This window comes from Gymnogyps californianus, chromosome 1, assembly GCF_018139145.2.
Source record: "Gymnogyps californianus isolate 813 chromosome 1, ASM1813914v2, whole genome shotgun sequence".
Taxonomy (NCBI): Eukaryota; Metazoa; Chordata; class Aves; order Accipitriformes; family Cathartidae; genus Gymnogyps; species Gymnogyps californianus.
Window position 1 is genome coordinate 158,256,587 of NC_059471.1, and position 21,087 is coordinate 158,277,673.

Consider the following 21,087-nt stretch of genomic DNA (forward strand, 5'->3'; position numbering starts at 1 on the left):
TAAACTGGCGAAGACCGAATTTCCACAAGCGCAGAGTGCCTGCCATGGAGACCCGGCACCTGCCACTGGAGGTCTTCAACGCTTCCAGAAGTCAGGCGCCTGCCTGCCGCTGCTCTCCCGCCCGCAGTGTAGCTCGAACACGCACCTCCCCTCGCAAGGGAGCGTTGGCCAGTGCCCGCAGGCTCGTGTCTGCCCGCGGCTGGGTGCCTCAGCCTCCCCGCGGGGCTGCCGAGGGCAGCAACCACACGCAGGGCCAGGGCCGCGCCTGGAAGCCATTTGGGCACCAGGTAACCTCCCTGCTTACGGACAGCTCCCTGGTCAGCATTTCCCATTTTTTAAAGTTAACGCTGATTTCAGAATCCCTCGGAGACGAGCCCTGCTCAAGGCCAAAAATGTCCCTCATGTTTTCGTGGGGGCTTCTGCTTCCCCACAGGGCCTGTGCCTACCCCGAAAAGGGCAGGTGGGCCCCAAGGGCCCCTCACCCCACGGGCTCCCCTCAGGGCTCACACCACTCCACGGTGAAACTTCAGGGGAAAACGAAAGAGAAAAGAAAAAACTTAGAAAGGGGGGGAAATGACCCCGGTTTGGCGGCGGCAATCAAAAATATCCTCACACACACCCCAAGGCCCCCAGGGGCGTTTGGCGGCGGGGCTGAGCCTGTCCCCCTCACTGACAGCGCGGGAGTGCCGGTCCCGCTAACGGCTGGGGGGGCCGGGCGGGTCAGCGCACCCCGCGGGGGCGGCGGCAGGCCGTCCCGCCGCAGGGCAGGTGGCCGGGGGAGGCCCGAGGAGGCGCGGGCGGAGAAGGCCGGAGCGGGGGGGGGGGGGGGGAGCGGACCTCGGGCGGAGGCCGCCGGGAGCAGGAGCCGCGGGCTGTGTCGTTGAGGGGACGCGCGGCGGCGGCCGCAGGGCCGGCCGTGCCCGCCCCGTCGGGGCCCCGGTCCGATGCCGCCTGGAGCAGAGCCAGCCCGGCAGCACCCGGGCGGTGGAGGGAAGGGAGAGATGGGACTTCCCCAGTGGGAAAGGCATGGCGGTCGGGAAAAAGCACAGCCCTTGCTTTGGGTTGGAGTTGTTTTTTGGTGGGGCGGGGGGTAGAGGGAGGAGAGGTGTCAGCCTGCCCGGGCCTTGCTCCCGCCTCGCCGGGCACGTCCGCGCGGCGGGCAGAGCGGGCAGGCCGGCTTCCCTGCCGCCACCTCAAGTGCTTTTCAGTCGCCGCCGGCCGCGGACTCGGTTTTTGCACTGTCTCCTCCCGGTATTATTTTTACCGGTCTCCTCTTCAGGCACACTGGGCTCCCCGCGCCAAAACTCGGCCTGGGGGGGGTTTGCACCGGCCGCCCCCGGCTGCCCGCCCGGCCCCGTCCCGCAGGGGCCGAGGTGCGCGGGGCGGCGAGCACCGCCGGCTCTCCCGTTGCCGGCCCGCCGGGGGATGCGAAGGCGCTGCGAAGCGCTGGGTTTCCTCTTTAGCAACCTCGCCGCTTGTTTTGCTGTGTGGGGTTGGTGGTTTTGGGTTTTTGTTGGTTGGTTTTTTTTTTTTGCCGAAGGGGAGAGGGAAGGGGGGTAGTCTGGGTGTAGGGAGGGGAGAGGGGTGGAAGAGTGGAAAACGTTGGCTCTGTCCATGGTCAAAGTAATTCAGCTATAATCCCCCTTTCTCTTCCTCTCCTGGAGCTCTATTCATATTCTAATCACAGCTTTTCCTTCCCTAAACCAGCCACTTTTATCAGAGCCCTAGCTTTGCACTTTTACTTCCACTTCCAGCACATACAACCGCATGCAGAATAAGCAACTTTTTCCAGCCTCCGTCCTGCCCCCCTCTCCCCCCGCAACGTGCTAACCCGAAGAGGGATCCTCGCATCCTCGGGCTAAAGCTGGAAGGGACCATGAGTTTGAAAACGCACCCGTTTGGTTCTTCATTTCTCTTGGCAATCGGGATCTCCCACCCCCCTTGCTTTCCCCCCAGTCCCCGGAAAGCTCTCCGGGCCAGCCGCTCTCCGCTGGCAGACAGGCCGGTGGCGGGGCGGCCCCCACCCCGCCCTGCCCTCGCTGCCCCGGGGCCGCGGGCAGACGGACGGGAGTCCCTGCCGCAGATCTGCAACGCCAGCACCGCTCGCCGAGACGCTGGCAACTTCTCTCTCCACTCACCCCCCGCCCTTCCCTACCCACACACATCGCCCTTTTTTCCCCCCCAATAAACTAAGCTTACAAGATATTTGGGAAGCTGTGCAGCTTCCAACGCCATGTGCCCGCGAAGGATCCCAACCCAGAGCCCACCGGGAGGAGAAGGAGAAGGAGGAGGAGGAGGAGGAGGAGGAGGGGAGCTCGGCGGCGCTGCACGCACACCCGGCAGCCCCAAAGAGCACAACCCCAAACCTACTGCCCGTTTGAAGATCTAAGCCAATTTTGATCTCGGGCTGTAATGAGCCAAGGACCTTGGGTGGGGGCTGGGGGGAGGGAAGGGAGGAGTGGAAAGGCCGCTGGAACTTTAAATAAGAAAAACGTTTCTAATGCTCTAATAGAAGAGGGAAGTCGAAGTGTTGGGATTGCGTAGATCTAAGGCCCCCCTTTTTGGAGGAAAGCTTTTCTTATTCAAAACAGCATCACAATGGGCTTCACATTGAGCCTTGCCACATCCCCATCTGAGTAGCAGCCATTCATCAGGCTGGCTGGCCTATCAATGACATTTCTCCCATCAGGGCTTCTATAAAATGATGCTTTTTCCCATGAAACATCCGCAAACATTTTGACGGGTCTGGCTTTGCCCTGCTGGATTACGGAGTGTCCCTCTCTCCCGCGCTACCCCCCCACCCCACCCCCCAACTATCTGCCTCTGCCCTCCCTCCCCACCCCCTCGCCGCCACCCTGCTCCCTCTCCCCCGCGCATCTCTGAGATAGGGGCTCTCCACACCCCGGGACCTTGGGGCTCCCGTCCCGTCCATGGGAAGAGCATGCATTGCGGGTTGCTGGAGGAACCCGATATGGACTCCACAGGTAAGTCGTCGTGTGTCGTGTGTGTGTCCCCCCGTCCCCCGTCCCCCCCCCCGCAGGCAGCGGGCTCCTCTCGCACGCCAGGGAGGACTTCTCAACTTGACCGTGGCGGCGGGGGCAGCGCAGGCGGCAGCGGGGGGGGGGCCGCCCGCCTCACCGGCCTCGCAGGCAAATGAGCCCGGGAGTGTGCGGGGGAGCGGGGTGCGGGGGGTGCGGGGGCCGCGGAGGGGGAGCTCTCGCTCCTGGGCTGGAGCCCGGCGGTTGCACTTGCAGATACGATGGAGCAGAGGGTGGTTTTTTCCTTTCTTTTTTCTTTTCTTTTTTTTTTCTTTTCTCCTCCATAGGCTGCCGGCCGGCAAACTAATTTCCTCTCCTCTTCTAGTTTTAGGCGCTCGCTTAGGTTTGAGCGGAGCCTTTCAGAAGGGCGAGAAAACGAGGTTTATTAGGGAAGATGGTTGGTGGGTTAGGGCGAGCCCAGCACCGAGGTCGTCTTGTCCCTCAGGCAGAGCCGGGGCTGGGCTGCTTTGGAGGGGAGGGAGTTTGGGGAAGGGCAGGGTGGGTCTCTCCCTCCGCACCCCGAAACGATGACTTGGCCGGTGGTCCGGTAACCGGACGGGAGAAGGGCGGCTGCAGTCCCACCAGCGAGCGCCGCAAGCGGGAAGAAGCCCCGGCGGGAGGCGAGGGCGACGGGCGCAGCGGAGGGCCCGCTCGCCCCGAGGGCCGCAGCCCGCGCCCTGCCACCCGACGGCCGCCTCTGCCGCCCGGCCCGGCCCGGGGGCGACGGCGGGGGACGCGGGGCGGCAGGGCGCCGGCTCTCCCCGGGGGCAGGGCCCAGGCCTAGGTCTTCCCACCGCGGCTGTCAGCCCGCAGCCTCCCGAAACCACGGCCCCTTCTCTCTCGCTCCTCTCCCGCCGGCCGTGCCCGTGCTCCCCCCGCGCTACGAAGCCCGGTTTGCACCGGCCGTAAACCGCTGAGCTCTGTCCTGAGGGCAGCCCCAGCGCGCCCGCACGGAGCGGAGGGCGGGCAGCCGCCACAATAACCTTTGCGATTTTCATTTACTTTATTAGCACCGGAAAACACCCCCCCCCCCCCCCCCCATCCCTCCTTCCCTGCCCAGGCGTTTCCCAGGCCGACAGGTCTCAGGTTAGGTAGGGCACAGCCCGGGGACGGCTCCCCCGCTGCCCGCTCCCGACCTGCCCCGTCCCCTCCTGCAGTCGCTGTGCCGGCTGTGACCGCCGCGCCCGGCTGCGATGGCCGGCACGGCGGCGAGGTGGCCGGGGAGCGGAGAACCGGGCTGCCCCAGCCCCGCCGGAGCCCGCAGCGGGATCGGGTCCGTCCCCCCCCCGCGCCTCCCCGACGGCCGCGTCGGGCCGCGTCCCGGCGCTCCTCCGGAGCGCCCGCAGCTCCGTCCCGGCTCCTCCGGGGTGTCCCGGCGCTGTGCCGGTGTAGCTGGTGCGGGTGGCGACGGGGCAAGGGGCGGCGGAGCAGGGCAGCCCCGGCCTCGGAGTCGCTTCGTTCCCCGCCGCCCCGAGGCCGCCAAGGGTTTTCTCACCCCTCGCCCCCAACGCGGCCCGAAGGGCATTTTGTAACATTTAAATATTGATTGATTTAAAAAAAAAAAAAAAAAAGAGAGAGAGAGAGAGAAGGGGAGGGAAGGCTGCCCGGCCCTGCTCGGCTGCGCCTGCCGCGGTCCCGGCGCGGGGGCTCGGAGCACCGGGCGGGCTCGGCCCCTCGCCGGCCACCGGCGACACCCGCCGGGTTTGGGCCACTTTTACTGCCGGGTCCCCGGGACAAAACCCGGGGGGGTTTTCCGGGGAGAAAGTGTTCGGCGGGGAAGGAATCGTTGTCTTCAGGTCAGAGCGTGTGCAGGAGTTACTAGGGTGTAAAAGAAAGTTGCACTGCTGTCCCGCGGCACTGCCGAGACGGAGTTAAGGGCACTGCTGGCAACTTCTCGTTGTCGAGAGTAACGGGTCTTTAGGGAAAGAAAAAAATCAAACCAAATCAAAAAAGCCCCGCGTTTTCTATCACTGCATTCAAAATTGTCCATCCTCGGGCTGAGCCTCCGTACTATTCGTTCCTTAAATTCAGTATGGCTATAATAAATGGCAGCATGATTGATTAAGATAATATTAATCAGAAAACACTTTAGTCTTGCTAAACAGATGGCAAGAAAAGTGGAGCATTGCAGTTGTCTCATTCAGACACCTTAACCTCCCTTTCAGAAGACTTAATCCAATTAGCTTTTCTCCTGAGTTTCAGTTGTTATGTAAAGATCCTTTTGCATTGTAGAGAAATATGGCTTCATTGAAAAAAATCAGTCATGTTTTAATTTATCCTTAACAGTTTTTCCCTAAACCATCGGGACAAAAAAAAAAAAAATCACCCACGGCTCTGATTTTAAGGCAGGGGAACGGTTCGGTTCCTTCCCCTTCCCCCAGCAGCGCCGTGTGCTTCCATCGAGTTTAGCTCATGTTCCCCTAACCTGGGCAGTGACCCACGGGGGCTGTCACCAAGCCTAAACCGATTTCTGGCCGTCTGGGGGCCCGGGAAACCCCCACCCCAGCCGCTCCCCGTCCAACGCAGGGCGCCGGGGGGCGGGCTAGCCGGCGGCCGGCAGCGGCAGCGCGCCCGCAGCAGCGCCCGGCCCCGACGGCCCGGCCCGGGCACGGCGCGGCGGCACCGGCAGCGCTGGCGGGAGCCGCCCTCGGGGCTCTCCCGCTGCCCGGCGGGGCCCGGCCCGCGGCCGGGGAGCGGGGCACCCACCCGGGGGGGGGCACACGCCCTTCTCGGCCGGTTTGGGGCATCTTTCCTCGCTTCGTTTTGCCGCCGCCGTTAACTCCGTAAGGCGCCCGCCCGCCCCCGGGCGTAGTTTCTAAAGCCCGTAACTCCCCCCGAGCCGGGCCGGGAGCCGGCGAGCCGCCGGGGGAAGTTTGCAGCCCCCGCCGGGGCTCGCCCGCCCGCCCCTTCGCTGTGAGGCACAAAGGGCTCGCCCCGGGGGGGCCGTGTCTGGCTTTTGGGGCTTGCAGGAGCGCGCCCGCCGCCGCCTGCCTTGCGCTCGGCCCGGTTTTCACCCCACACCCCCGCTGGCCCCCCGACACCTCCGTGCCCGCAGCCTGCCGGGGGGCCGGGGACCGCTGCACCGGGACCCCATCTCCTCCCCCGGCAGAGCCCACCGGGGTCCGAGGGAGGGCGGCGGCGGAGTGGGTGCTCAGGGCCGGCACCCGGGGAGCCCCGGAGGGCGGCTGGGGCGGGGGAGGAAGACTTCGCAGGAGATCTCGAGTCATAGTAACAGGTTTCCACAGCCGCAGCCCCCCCTAGTGACACCGGCACGGTGAGTGCGAGGCGCTGCCGGCGGGGGGTGCACGCCCGGGGGCGGGATGGGGAGCCCCGTGGCCGCGGCGGCACCGCGGGCTGGCACCCGGCGCAGGGGGAGCGCCCTCGCCCCGGTGCCCGGCTCCCCCGCCGCCCCGACGGAGTTCTCCCCACGCAGGACCCCCCACCGGGCTTTCGGGGTTGCCGCCCGGCCCGGGAGCTGCGTGCGGGGACGCGGGGCGGCATGGATTTCCCGGGGGGCTGCCACCCTCCCCTTCCCCGCGGCACCCCTGGGAAAGCTCCCCGCCGCACCGCTTCGGGGAGCAGGAGCCGAAGGAAACGGGGGCGCTTTCTTGGAGTGCAAGTTTTCTGCATGACTCAATAAATATCCCTCGTTATTTCAACGTCGGACCCAGGCAGAAACTCCACTGGTTTCAAAGTGCTCGATGGATGAGCTCCTTGGGACGTGAAGCTGAGGGTTAGGAGCTGATCCAAACCCCATTAAAATCAGCAGAAAGCCTTTCAGTGCTGTCAAGGACGTTGGGATTAGGCCCTTAAAGCAGTTCGTGTGAACCACGAAAAGCGGGTTCCAGCGCCTGAGCCGAACCCGTTGTGGGGGTGGCCAGATTTTGGTCTATATTCTTATAAATATACGGGTGTTGCGGCTGTGGTGGGTGACCTTTTCTATGAGCTTGCCATTTAAGAAGGATCTAGCATATAAGCACTGATTGAAGAGAATTAATCGCTTTCATATCCTGGTTCAATTAATGAAATTGCCAATATTGACAATAAATACTTGAATGCTAGTTGGGAAAGCAGTTATGACATTTCAGAACATATAACGCTGAAGTGTGCGATCCTAGGTCTCGATTTTTTTGATCCAAACAAGTGGTTGATTTTGCTGCTGAAAACTGTTTGCTTTGCTTGTTGCAACACAGTTTACTAATAGATAAAGAGGAACTTGCTATTGGCTTTTTTTCTTACTTTCCTGGAGTACTTTTCATGCTCAAGCAAAAATGTGATTTATTTTTGTTCCAGTAAATAAAAAAAGTTCTTTACTGTTCCAGGATTTGTGTTTATAAAGGCTCTTACCTGCTGAGCAGTTAAGATGATCCAATGATTCTTTTGAATCCTAAATTTGATATGACATGGACATGCAAAAGAAATACCACTGGTCCTTTATATAATTGAACCTGGCTATTTGTCTTACGTCATTTCGTATCTTATAAGATTTCACACGTGAAAGAAATGGAACAAAACCAGAAAAAACAACAAAAATGTTTTCTTTCCTGCTGGCTGCAGAGTTCCTGCAGATGATGTTTGTGCGGTAGGGCCCGATCCTTGGCAGCTCCCTCTGCCTTCAGCAGCAGCAGAACTGGGATCTAAACGCAAGTCCCAGCCCTGGATCAGGTCTTCATTCCTGAGGGGGTTTTAATAAATAACTTTGTAAAATCTGTAGGGATTTTTTAGAGGTTTGTAAATTGATCAAAATTACCTTGAACTAAGAAGTTCACCTTCTAAGTCTGACTCAGAGAAAAGAATGATTTTACGATTTATTTGTCTGCTAATGAATTAACTCTAAAATACTTAGGGAGGGGGAATTGCAATACTTTTCACTGCTCTGCAATCTGCTATTTACCTGCAGTAGAGAAAAGGCCTTTAAAAGGATGGAAGGAAAAAAGAACTAAAACCAGCTTTTGCATAAGAATAGCCAGACAGCTGTAGGAAACTATTTCATTTATTTAAGTTACAGTTTAGGGTTTACGGTCCTCAAGATTTTATTTGGGTAAAACCCTCATTAAAGAAGGGACTCTGGATTCAGACAGATAAAACTTGTCTGTGAGACTATAAAGAAACCTGTAGCCTCAGTTGGTCTATTGCAGCTATGCCTTTACTGTAGTAAACATCTATCGAGCGAAAGATCTTCTCAAAATTAGAAGAAACCATTTTGTGCTAAGATACTTGTGATGCTGTTAAAGCTGTCCCACAGAAAGTCAGCGGTACAGTACCCTGCTTCCATCAGGGTCATTGGCTTGCTTGCTTTTAGAAAATAAGGCTGGTTTTAGCCACTGGTGCAGTGAGCGTGCAGGCAAGGAAGAAGGTTAGCGAAGCCGTAAAATCTGCAGCATCTCCAAATGTAAACACCTTTGCATTTCTCTAGCTTAATTTGCAAGTGGTTTGCAAGTTAGGACAGCCATAAGGAGGAGCCTCCCCTGGGATACTATTTCTATACATAGGCTTTCACCATAGCAAAATAAAGATGAGATCGTGGAATCACTGAAGTCCGCGCGGTGATGAAACATTAGCACCTCTTCAGATGAAGGCTTTTGAAGAGGTGGCCTTAAATACAGCCGGGGCTTGATGGTTCATGACAATGCCTTTAGAGCAGCAGTGGGCTGTCATGTAACTAATACAAATATAAGGTCAGTCCTTTGGGGATACTTGATGTGACATTCGAGTCCAAATAATTAGCTCACAATTCCTTGAGCACTGAGGTTTGTGAATTTTCTGAGTTCACCCACTTGTCTGTTTCCCTGCATCTGTGCTGGATTTTCTATTTGTTTCATTGTGTCTGAAAATGAATACCCCGTACGATCCAACCCTGCTGGAGCCCAGCGCCCTGGCGGCCGAGGGGATTTGATTGCTAACATTCTAGTTAGGAAGATGGATAGCATAAAGGATATTTGATGGCTGAGCGATCCTATAGATAAGAAGTGTAGGAAGGACGAGTACATGGTGATGATTAAGCCAGTGGAGGCCTGTGTAGGTTTTTTTTAATACGTCTGTACTAAATATACGTTTACACACATCTTTTAGGTCCTGTAGAATTGTACATATGCGTCGGAGAGTTTCTGTGAGTATTTAAAACTGTAATACAATTTGCTGTGAGAGATGGGTCCTGATCCTGCGATGGCTCCACAAGGGAAACACCTGTTGAAGTCCGTGTGTGTGCCTCGGAGAGGGCAGGTGCCCAGGGTTAGCTCGTAATCATCCCTCCCAACGCCTGGGAATGTGTCATAACTTAATTGCAGCTATTTGACATGCATAACTAGCAGTCCTGGCCTGTCTTCATTCCCATTTATTTTCTCCCAGGCGATTTGCAGGAAGAGCAGTTTATTAGCTATAAAATACTAGCCAGTGTTAGAAATGGTGCTTAAAGTCAGCGGCAGAGTCTTTCTGGCTTGCTGCAAGAGCGGCAGTTTCGTTCTCCGTATATAAATAAGTGTTGGGTTAAATGCTTTTGGCCTATTCTTCCCTTTCTGATAAACTTGAAATCAGGAAAAGTGGAGAGGGTTAAATAGAGCCTTGGCTGTCACTGCATCCAGTAAGGAAGAAAAAGCTCATTTGCAGCTTAAATTGCCTCAAAACTGAAACGCGGGGCTCAGTGCTGTCTCATTTCCTTCACTTCAGCTACAGTTAAGCATTTAGTTTTCTTTTATTGGTAAGTGAACTTAATTTCTCTAAGATGGAATTTGTTACAGGAACCAAGGAGTCAATTCACAGCTATGAATGACAGCTTCACAATTAATTAGCAGCTTATCCTGAGCATAGTTGTGCAGGATCCCAAATATTATGGTAATGGGAAACAATACATTTTAGATAGCTGGAACATCCTCTGAATGAGCAATTCCCTGAAACTTACAGCCCTGGGAATTAGAGGCATTAATTTCAGAGCAGCAGGCTGGGGATATATGCTGGGATTTCATCGGTTTTCTAGGCTTGCCGTAGTCTGATGCTGCGATCATCACTCTGAGAAACTTCCTGCTGGAGCTTTGGGTGCTCATGAACCCCATGGCATAGACTCAAACACTTAGAAACACAAAATCCTCTTCTCTAGGGGTTTTGATTTGCTTGCTGAGGCCGTATCTAGAAAAAAGGAGATGCCTGGAAGTAAGGACTACAAGTTTCGAGTGTTAGAAATTATTGCCTTTTTTTTTAAGAATACTGTGACTAGAAATAGAACTACCTGTTGTTGCTCACCTGCTCTTTCTTCTCGTTTTAAACTTTCACTCATTAGAATAATAACCAGAATATCCTGTTTTTTTCAATGCAGCCATTTTTACTGGTTTGGCTACTTGGGGCAAGACTTACAGACACTCAGATTAAGTCGGGTAGAACTCATCGTATGAAAAATGTCTTACATGCAAATGTAAGTTTGCAAATGAGACCCCTAAGTCAACAAAACAGGCATGAGCTTTCTGTTCTTGTATAGATCTGTAAATTCAGATCTAGCTTGTGCTAAACTTGTAAAGCAATAAAATACCAGAAATGCAGTGGCAAGGGGAATTCAGAAGTAGTGAAAAAAGCCAAATGTAGGGGTAAATACAGATAGCACTAAATGCAATGGTAGAAAGGTTAACATCCTTTTTTTTTTTCCCCTAGAATTCTATTAATTGCTAAACTATTTCAGAAGTGCTAAAACTACCTCAGCTGCAGCTGAGGAAGGGCAGTATGGAGGGGGAGCTCAATTCGTAAGTGGGATCTCATGAGCAGTCATCCCATGCTGGGCAGAACCACCTGTGTCCCGGAGTTGGGTCCCCCATGGTGACAGCAATGCAGACCTAATTCAAAAGTCCCCACAGAACATCCTTTCTACAACCCATGACACTTTCCGGCACCCTGTAACAAAGGTGCAACCTGCTGCAAAAGACCAAAAGCTCCTGTGTGTCAGAGGACAAGCAGGAAAGGCTGTATGTTTTGCTAATATTCTGGGATCTTACAGAAACAGGCCATTTGTTGATTAAAATTCATGGATGGTTGTAGGAAGTAGACCCAATCCTGTCCTTCAAAGGGGGAAAAAAAAAAACCTCAACAACCTGACTTGTGTGGTTCCCACCTTACCTGACATTCAGTTTAACCATGAACATGTGACAGGATGTCCTAATTAAGCAAATGAGTATTTAATGCTGTTAGCTTCTACAACGTAACTTCTAGGTACCCTGCTCTTGGCTGTTGCTGTCTCTGATGCTCAGAGGAAAGTAAAATCCTTCCTGTCCCTCTACCCCCTACAAAACTTAAGCAACATGGGGAAACAAAGATTCCTGGCTGGTCCTTAAGGTGACAGTGACCTGATAGACACTGTGAAAAAACATGGTGCCGGCAAATGTGGAAGTGGAGTCCTGCTCCACAAGTGCTATGTGTCAGGGTACAGCAGTAGCATGCTGTTCTGCGATGAGAGGTGCCTGCTCCTGCGATGGGTGTTCCCTGGGCGCATGGGCTCACGTGGTGGCTGGAGGGAATGGGCTTCTTTGCAGAGCCTCACCCACCCCTGAGCACAGCCCTTCGGCTCCCGGTCTCTGTATGTCAGACCTGGCCGAGCAGCGGGTCAGAGATTTGCTGGCTAACACACTTGGCACCCCAGGGTCCGCAGGAGAGGAGCCATGCCCGGTGCTGTGTGAGACGGAGATCCTGTCGGGGACAGACGTGGCACGAGAGCCAGACCAGGAATTCTCACGCTGAGCACGGCAGGTCTGCAACACGCGCCTCGTGTCCGTAAAAGGCTGCTTCTTCTGGGTCTCTCGGGGTCAAGGGTAGAATGAGCTATATTTTAGTTGTCAAGGAAAATTTGGCCTTATGAGAGCCTGTGTGCAAATGACACATTTGCTAAATGGCATGTTGTGTTCGCACGCCAGCCTGTGGCCCAGCTGGGCCTCCTGGGTGCTCACTGTGTGACACTATAATGCACTAACTCAGAGGAGGAGCGCTTAAGAGACCTCCGAGGTCCACAGCAGAACAAGGCAGCTGCTGGGTGAGATTTACTCCGTGCCTTGTGCAGGCTGAGAGCTGGGACACCCAGCAGGGTGCTCTGCTCCTCTGTAAAACGCGCCCTGTTCTTCCTTCCTCCCAAGCAGCGGCAATAACAGATCCCGCTGGTCGGATTGACTGGCTAGCACAGGTTTCCCAACATGGGAGCTCACATTCCTCTCCTAAACGCAGAGTCATGGGGACGATACTGGTGAGGGGGCCTGTCTAATGCAAACATTTTTTTTAAATGAGTTGTGGTAGGCGCAGCAAATGGCCTCTGTTGTAACGAGGTGGGGAGAACTGGGGAGGACTGCATTTACAGAGCGGTTTAATCACATGGATGGAGCAGCGTGTTCACCTCTCCTCCTTGCTAGGTCATTTCCACTTTGAGCTCTGCAAACAGACCGTCTATTGAGCAGTTAGTATTCAGTGCTGAATATTCAATACTAGACTCTTGTTTTGGTGAGTCTTAGGCAAAAAAAGAAGGAGGAAAGAAGACTTCTCTTTTTTCTCATGTTCCGTCCCTGAGTTTGCTTTGCGTATTGTTCAGAGGAGACTGGAGGCTTCTCAGAAAAGCCAGGCTCCTAGTTTTAAAAGCACTGGTCTACTTTCATAGTACTTTCTAAGGGGAGGGAAAAGACAGCGTGGAAGGAACTAAATTCATACAAGGTTTATGAATCTGTAAGTCTAGGCACAGCAGGACTGAGTGAAGACTTTCCGACAAGCACATTTAGGCTGCAAAATTAATAGCATGAAATGCTTGCTCTGTATACACAAATTACTTCTGAGAGGTACCAATCTTTGTGGGAGTATGTTATGATGATTTATTAATGTCCTCTCTGCTAGTTTTGGTATGCAGATATTCTCTGGGTGCATTCTGAAAGCTGAAAGAAACGGCGTTCCTTTTTTTGTTTCTGTCTAGTTAGTGCCACATTTGCTCACAAAACGGTTGTGAATAATAATGGCTGCATCCTTTGACAGTAGTGAGCAACAGCTAGATTTGGAATAGATGTCTATAAAGTGCGGAAAAGTGGCCACCATTTGAGTAAATGTAGTATCTCTTTCCTTTGATTCACACTCTTCTTCAGTCAAGTGATTGTCTCTTTCTTACTGCTGTGATGATGTCCTGACTCCTGAGTTTTCTTTGCACATATGTGTCTGTCTGTCTTCTCTTGTTCTTTCAGTCTGCCTGACTGGATGCTATTTCCAATGAGAAATATTTACTGTAGTCCCATTCCTTCAGGAGCCGACCTCTTTTCTCCTGATTTAAAAAAAAATCTCCTCTCTGTAGTTAATTTCTTTCCTCCTATCCTTTATTTCTGACCATGCCCCCTTCTTGGTCATTCATTCTTTTGTTTCTTTTCCTTTCCTTTTCTTTTTCACCTCCTTTCCAACAACTAGCCTTCTCCCTCTTCTCTCGCCTCCCTGAGCCCTACAACAAAGTGTTTCGCTTATCTCCCACTCATATCTCACATCTTTTGGTTTTGTCATCTTTGTGGGCCTGTCTTACTGGTGTACTACCGTTTCTGTGCCAAATTGGCCTGTCTGCTGGATTCATTGGCTCCTGAGGCAGAGGGAAGCATTTTGTGGGTACTTGATGCAAATCCCGTTTCTTGTTGAGTCACAGACTTCCTGTTCAGCCAAATGACTCCAGCCTCGCGCACTGGTGAAGCGGAGCTGAATTAAGGATTTGAGGACTCCATGTCTTCTCATGCACACTGGTGAGCTGAGGGACCATGGTAGCAGCCGGGAATGTTTATCCCAAAAGCTAGTGAGCAGAGACTGCTGTAGGGTACGAGTATGAGAGACGTTGTGATAGGTACCCAGAAATGAAGGCCCTATGAGCTCTCTCGTGTGTCTCACGATAATTCTATAGCATAAGAAGTTAATGAAATCTGGGGCAAAAAGGGCATCAAGAGACTCTGGCCTTTATTCTGGGAGAGAATAGGACTGGCAATAATCAAGGGGAATGTTTGCATTTCCTTGGAAGAAAACATTGCGGCTAAATCAGAGACAATGGTAGCATTTACATTGGTTCATGCAGCAGACCCTGAAGGACTGAGGATCTATAACACATCATGTTGTGGAAGCATGAGGGTACACTTCGCTCTATGCAGAATTCGTGCTTGGAAAGCACATGATGTGTGTGATTATCTCACTGATGAGAAGATTGGCTGCATGTTGCACAGCCATGTGAGTTAAGTGCCCTGGGAGAGCTGAATTGGTCAGACACTGGTGTCACTAGCTTAAATGATCCTAGGTGAAAGTGAGGAAATGTCACTGCACTGAAATTGGACCAGGTGAGGTTCTCTTTGCTGTTAAATGAGGAATGGCCTTGATGAAGCAAAAACCAAGTGGCTGTTTACTGGTCTGGTGAAACTTACTTTTCAAAATAAAATGATAGATAGCACCTGTGTGTGACTGGGAGAGGGAAAGGGTTACTCCCAATTAACATGCATACCGAGTTGGAAATGCGATAGCAATATGATACGTGATTCCAGAGAAGGGAACAGGTAGGACTTCAGAAGTCCTGTCTGATCCAGGTTAGAGGCTGCCCTAAAAGCCAGAATCAATATGCAGAGGAATCTTGTATTCTAGGGTTCCCGAGGGTGCTTGATCTACATATGGGATGCAGCTTCTTAACAAGGAATATTGTTGACAGAGTACTTCAACGAAAGTTGAAGTTCTGCATAGATGAACTTCTGCATAGTACGCAGGGTAACAAGAATGCAAAGTCTCATAAATTCCAGTTTTCCTACCCAAGTATTCTAGAGGAGTTAAAAGATTTGAACTATGGTGCTTTTTGTTATATCAGTTTAAACACAGCATGCTGCTTTTTAATATACCTTATCAAATGGGTTAGCAGAACATCAGTACTAGGAGCGAAGACCTGGCTAAACAAAACAAAAGAGCTCTCAGATTCAGGAGAGTCATTCTTTGGATTCTTATGATATCATGGTGAATCTTCTAATGCTTCACCAGAATCACAAGTCAAAGAAAAAGTACAGAAACATTCCAGCCAACGTCTAGTAAGTGCCCTGGACCAATGTCCGTTAACCCTGAAATAGTTCCGGGAGAACTGTACGCCAAGAAACGAGAACAAAAGGAAGGACTGCAAAAAGAGTGCCCGACATTTTCCCCTGTTGGAAATGAAATAAAAAGTTAGATTAGCAAACAAAGCACCAAGGTATCTGGCAGCTTGTCAGGGTAGCAGCTCTACCATCTGCACCAAGGCCATGTGTCACTGTCATCCCTGAGGAGCAGGTCTCTTGGAAGAACAGAAGATGGCTATGCAGGACCAAGGAGGACACTGGCATGATTTCCCGTGGAGCTTGAAGATGTTCCTGACAGCTCGCACGCACTGACTGAAGGATATGTGCCTTGCCAGCCAATGGCACTGAATGAGGCAGCGAGGAGCAAAACCAGGCTCTGTGTGGCAGGTCCACCTTGATGGTCAAAGAGGAGCTGTTTTGTGAACAAGGAGTGTCTATGCAACGGAGTAATCAGAGGGAACAGCAGTTGGATGATGGCCCTGATATGGTCTCACAAACCTTTCATTTGACAGTGGAGAGGAGGGAGATTACATCACCTATGAAAACCTAAATCTTAGAAAATCCCCATGTGGGTGATGAGCTGTCCCTAATAGCTTGTTCTGCTTGATTTTAGTTGATTTTGGGAAGTTCAACACCCTCCATGGGAGGCAGTGACTGCCAAGCCCTGTCATGTTACAGGCACACAGTTGTTCATAACATTGTGCAGAAGCCAAGCTAGAAGATCTTGTTCAGATCTTGGTTTTACAGTAGAGTGAGGTTTCGGAGATAAAGTGATTTTTTTTTTTTGCTTTCTTTCAAGCAGCGTGGTTCTTTAAAAGCTTTGAATGTGCTGCTGTAGCCAGCCCTCGCAGCACTCCAGCACTTCTCAGGGCGCAGATGTGCCTGTAACCAGGAGTGCTGTGCTGCGAGGTGTGAGAGAGATTCAGAACATGAATCCTGCTTCTAGTCAGAGCAGGTATGATGTGCGGCAGATACTAGAGCAGCCTTTTAATAGTTTGCGGGTCAGGCTTCAGGTTTATCTCCTGATCATTACACCTGACAGAAAGGGATAGTCTCTTTTGCCTTTAAGGGACTGTTTTAAACTAGTGATGTGTCTTCTAAGCTGATATGACCAATTGATCCAAGACATTGAAGTGTTATAAGGTGTAGTTTTCACTTGCACCAGAGACAATATTAGATGCACTGGCTCTTTTTTTGCTTTACTTTCATTCATATGGCAGGCAGAAATTAGGTTTGCAGCACATTAAGGGATAGTCGAAGCAGACAGACTGCTCAGACATCATGAATTTAACAGCGGTAGAGGTTAGAAGTTCTCTGTCCACAGCAACGGTGCAACACAGACAGCATGAACAGAGGGTTTGTTGGGTGGTGGCATGTCTCAGATTGTGTTCAGCAAGATAAGCCCTGCAGAGAAAAGATCATGCAGATCTCAGTATGTATTCTGAGACAGACAACAGAAGAAGCTGTCAGGGCAGTGATGGTTTTCCTAAAAAAGAAAAGCTATAGAATATCATCCCATCAACTCCTCTAAAAAAATTTGTGATAGATATGATATCTGGTTAGTACCATGCGCTAGCAAACTGGGAACAGGAGGTTCCATGACCTTCAGTCAGCCTCCTGAGCTTTTGAGGTACTGCTTTTCCCTGCTAAATTGGCTGTTTGCAACCACTTTCTCTTGGCCTAACAGATCAGATGAGCAGCTAGGCAGTATTGCTGGCCAGCTTGGTACTGAGACACTTGGCAGAGATGCTGCAGGAAGAGATGAGTAACTCTTCCCTCTGAGAACAGCGAACAAATAACTCAGAGGGGTGCTAAGACTCCATATGCATGACAGGAGTTCCTCCTCTGTCACAGGAACTGTAAAATTAAGTCTGTCGTCACTTCTGAGTATTCATTTTTCCAACAGGTCCTCTTGTAAATCCACTAAAATTTGGTGGTGCCTTTATATTTGCATTATCTACATTTTATATACCTTTGCTCACAGTTACTTTCTACTTTTTTCTACATCTGCCTTGAGAAACTGGGGAGAAAATTATAAGAGCAGCCGTGATAAAAATAAGGAGTTGGACTGTTGCAGCTGCGCCATCCAAGTGGTACGTGGCTCAGGTAGTAGTCTGGGTCCTGGCAAATCTCTAATTCTTGTTCCAGAGGTAGCTCTATTTCAGTGACAAGCAAACTTCTGTGGAAGAAATACTGGTCCCTGTGCAGAGCACTAGGTAAGTTGTCATGCTTGTTGGCAAACTGCTTTAAAATTTGGAGTATGGGAGCCAATCTAGAGCTGAAGGTGTATGAGAGGGATTTCTGTGCAACTGCTAGGGCTGTGGTGAAGTAAGGGTATAGTGATTGTGCAGACTCTGATACTGTGATTACCACAAGCCTTGGCTATGTTTCTAGAACATGGGGATTCTCCTCTCGTACAGTTTCAGTAAAAAATAGCAATTCACAATTATGCCAGTGGTACGACCACATCCAGATCAGAGGATATGGCATAACTGGGGGAAACCAGTGCAGTTAGTACCACTGTAGGTTAATGAGGTGAGGCAAATGCAGCTCAGATTAGGTGACCACAGAGTTTCATTCTGCCCGGAAAATCTCTTAATGTCCCTTCAGGACACACACGCACACATGTGCCCACAGGGCTGCAGCCGGTGGCTCTGGGTACGCTCACCTCCCAGCTGTGCGGCACAGGCCCTCCAGCTGCTTTTGCCATCTTGCTTGGGTGCCGAGCAGGACATGGTGGAATTCAAAGGCCAGAAGAGGCTGTGATTACAGGTTGTGCTGATGCTGCAGCAACTCTTAACCCTCCTGTCAGGACAGCAGCTGCAGAAGCCACTGCTGGCTGCGATCAGGCCCACCTCCTCTTCCCCTCTGCAGAGCAGAGCCCAGGTGGCTCTCACACTGCTCTTGCTATGGCCACGCACATGTGGGAGCAATGAATGCTTTTTTTTCTGGGCTGCAAATATGCTAAGCCAATAACCATTATACAAACAAGAGGGAGTAATTATCTCATTAAATGTACTGACAGTACGCAGGCACCTCTGCTGTATTCTCTCACCTCAACTGAGGCTCTGTAGGGAGAAGCCTTGCAAAGCTGTCTTCCAGGAGCAAACCCTTCCTTCTGAAGGAGATAATGTGTCAAAATAATTTGTCAAAGATATACTTAAAAAACAGTTCATGCTTCTCTTTTCTGATAGTTCATGAAAGCTCCTGCCCCTGAGCAGCTCTCGTGTGTTTGCCTCTATTTCGGGGAGTCCCAGGCCTGCCTTCCCAGTTCAGTGTTTGAAGCACCATACAAATAAAATTATGCTTGTTGGTGTGAAGAGAAGAGCCTTGGTGGGCCCAAGGGAAAGCCATGCAGGCCTCTGTTCTGCCAGCTTTTGAAAACAAGCTCAATTTAATATTCCATTGTTAAAAGTGTGGTGGGCACGTTTGATAGAAGAGGAATACTCTCATGCTTGAGGTTCAGTGGATGTGTCAGTCTTAGCAAGATTAGGATGAAAAATAGAAGAGGCAAAATGAGGGCCAGAAGTAGTTCCATAGTTCTTTTTAATCCATCTTTCAGCACTTCATTGGGAACAATTTATATGTTTTGTTTGTGTCATAATAAGTTATTCTGTCAGAAAATTGACACTGGAAAAATTATTGTAATTTGAATAACCATCTCCTTTCCCTCATGTTGGAATCCTGCAGAAGATACAATGTATTTGTATTCAGTGGTATACAAAATTATATAACAAAAATTGTAAGGCTGAGGGACTTAGTTGTGTGCTTCATTATAATTCACATTTGATCTTTGCGAAATTAAATAGTTGATATAGTATTTAAAGGTGCATCTTCAAAATGCCATTAAATACACCTTATTTGCATTCTTTGCTAATAAGATCGTAATAGTTTCCATACTGTGTCACAGTACAGTTATCAGTATGTGACTACACTACATTTTACTACTAGATATTAATTAATCTATTTATTTTGCCTGGATGTTTTTTGGCTAGCGCTGATCCTTGCTCAAACCACTGTGCTGGTACAACTGAGGGTACAGTATGCTGGGGCTCAGGGTGGGAAGGAGTCCTAGAGAGCAGGCAGAGGAAATGCCTGAAGACTTGATAGACTCAAAACGCAGCGAGTAAAAATACATCCTGTATGAGATGGATTGTATTTTCTTTTGCTCTCACAAGCACTTCCCACTAGAAATCTGAGTTTTCTGCGTGTTGTGTGAATGATTCTTCATTGTTATCAGGTCTGATATGCACTTCTGCTTAATCACCACCTGAACTCTCCATTATTCTGTGACTGTTCCTGATGTGAAATCCTGTCTACGAGAAGTTTGTAAGGTCCAAGCGCAATGATTTAGGCTTTAATCACATAAAACCTTCCATACTGTGTGACTCAATGCTTGTCTAGTACAGTGGTGTAGTGTGATTGGCATCAGCCTTGGGAGCAAGTGATGAAACCTCAGCCTAGAGACACGAGGGGTTAGCCACGGGTCTCTTCCTCCGGCTCTGCAGCTGGACTGCCTGGGACAGACACCAGTGCAGCCGGGTGGTACACCTGCGTGTTGTGAGGACAAGAGCATTCGACGTGTGCAGGGCTCTGCCCAGTGGGTTCGTTATGCTGGGGCAGGATTTAATGGTACTAACTCTGCAAGAACTTCTAAAAGTCAGACTTACTTTTGACTGTTTATTTTGTTTGCTCTGCCTCTTTGTCTTTTTTTTGTTTTTGTTTTATTTTAGGCAGGTGCTGTCATATCTGGGATCTGCGGGCTCCTGAACAGAATATTTTAAATTTCAGCAAAACTGTGGTTGTATTTTCTGTTAATACCTGAAGGCATTCTTATTAATATTGGGAGTTAAAAACTTTGTAAAAACTTTTTTTCTTTATACAAACAGTAAAAAATATCTACTTATTAAATGAAGGTATTTATTAGAATGCTTATTTATTTATACTTACGTCACTCAGTTTATGAGATAATACAGCCTTTAAATAGCTAGTTGGTTTTGTCGCATTTTGTCATCTGCCAAATAATTTGACAAATTTGCCATAAACTCCCTGACATTTTTGCTCAAAAGAGTTAGTTTTCTTCATTCTTTGCTGCCAGACAGGTCATGTATCTTTTCAGGCTTGAAGAATTTCTATCAGCTATTTAAATGCAAGGCCACAAAGACAAAGCCAGACTCAGGCTGCAGCGAGCTGAACCGGGGTGATTCAGGACCAAAGGAGTTGCAGCACATAATTAAACAGTAACTGCGCCCTACTCCAGAGACACTATATCTTGCAGCGTAAACCGCCTGTTTTACCAATGAAAAAGGGGTGTATGCGCAGTTATCAGGGACAGTACGTGAACAAGGATGGTGAAAATTGCTATCAAGTGACACTTAAAAAGTTTTTTTTCCTACTACTTAGGCAGGGAACGTGACTAAAGATGGCTGCTGCCAGTTCCCTGCTGCTGAGGGAAGAGGATGCGTCCCAGCTTCCCAGCTCTTGGTGCTGGGAGGAAAAGAAAGGGCAGAGCTGGGCATCGGTCTCTCCTTGGCGCTAATGGCAGCCGCCTTTGCTTTTACTCCCTGCAGCTGGGCTCAGAGCCAAGGGAATTATATGCAGCCATGGCTGTGCGCTGAAAGGAGGAGGAGGAGGTAGGGTAATCTTTCTCAAGGCTTCTTGCACCTCTCTCTGATGTTGTCCTTGGCAGCAAGTTTCTCTTCACCTCGTAGTGATCTGTGAGGATCCAGGCTCCTGTCCCCCAGCTCACGGTACTAAAATGGGAGAGGAGAGATGAGAACTATTAGCTCAGTTTTAAGGCAGTAAAAGAAATCTGGCACAAAGCAGCGGTATCGTTGTGTTGGCCTTTACACAAGGAGGTGATACGCCCCCACCCGATGCAGCTGAGCAGCATGAGAAGGGAAAGCCTCAAAGTTAGAGTTGCTGCAGGCTTGTGGGTTAGTGACTGAGCAGGAGCTGATTAGACAGCACAGGCCTTGCCGGCAAGTTTTAAGTTG

The 21,087-nt window shown here is 50.7% G+C and overlaps 1 protein-coding gene across 1 annotated transcript in view; it reads left to right on the forward strand.

The window, feature by feature from the left end:
• Positions 1 to 2,971: 2,971 nt before the first annotated feature.
• RFX4 (regulatory factor X4) overlaps positions 2,972 to 21,087 on the forward strand; it is a 98,889-nt gene continuing 80,773 nt past the window's right edge. The window contains exon 1 of the mRNA XM_050899815.1: positions 2,972 to 2,984. Coding sequence (XP_050755772.1) covers positions 2,972 to 2,984 — 13 coding nt within the window. The remainder of the gene's footprint in view (positions 2,985 to 21,087) is intronic.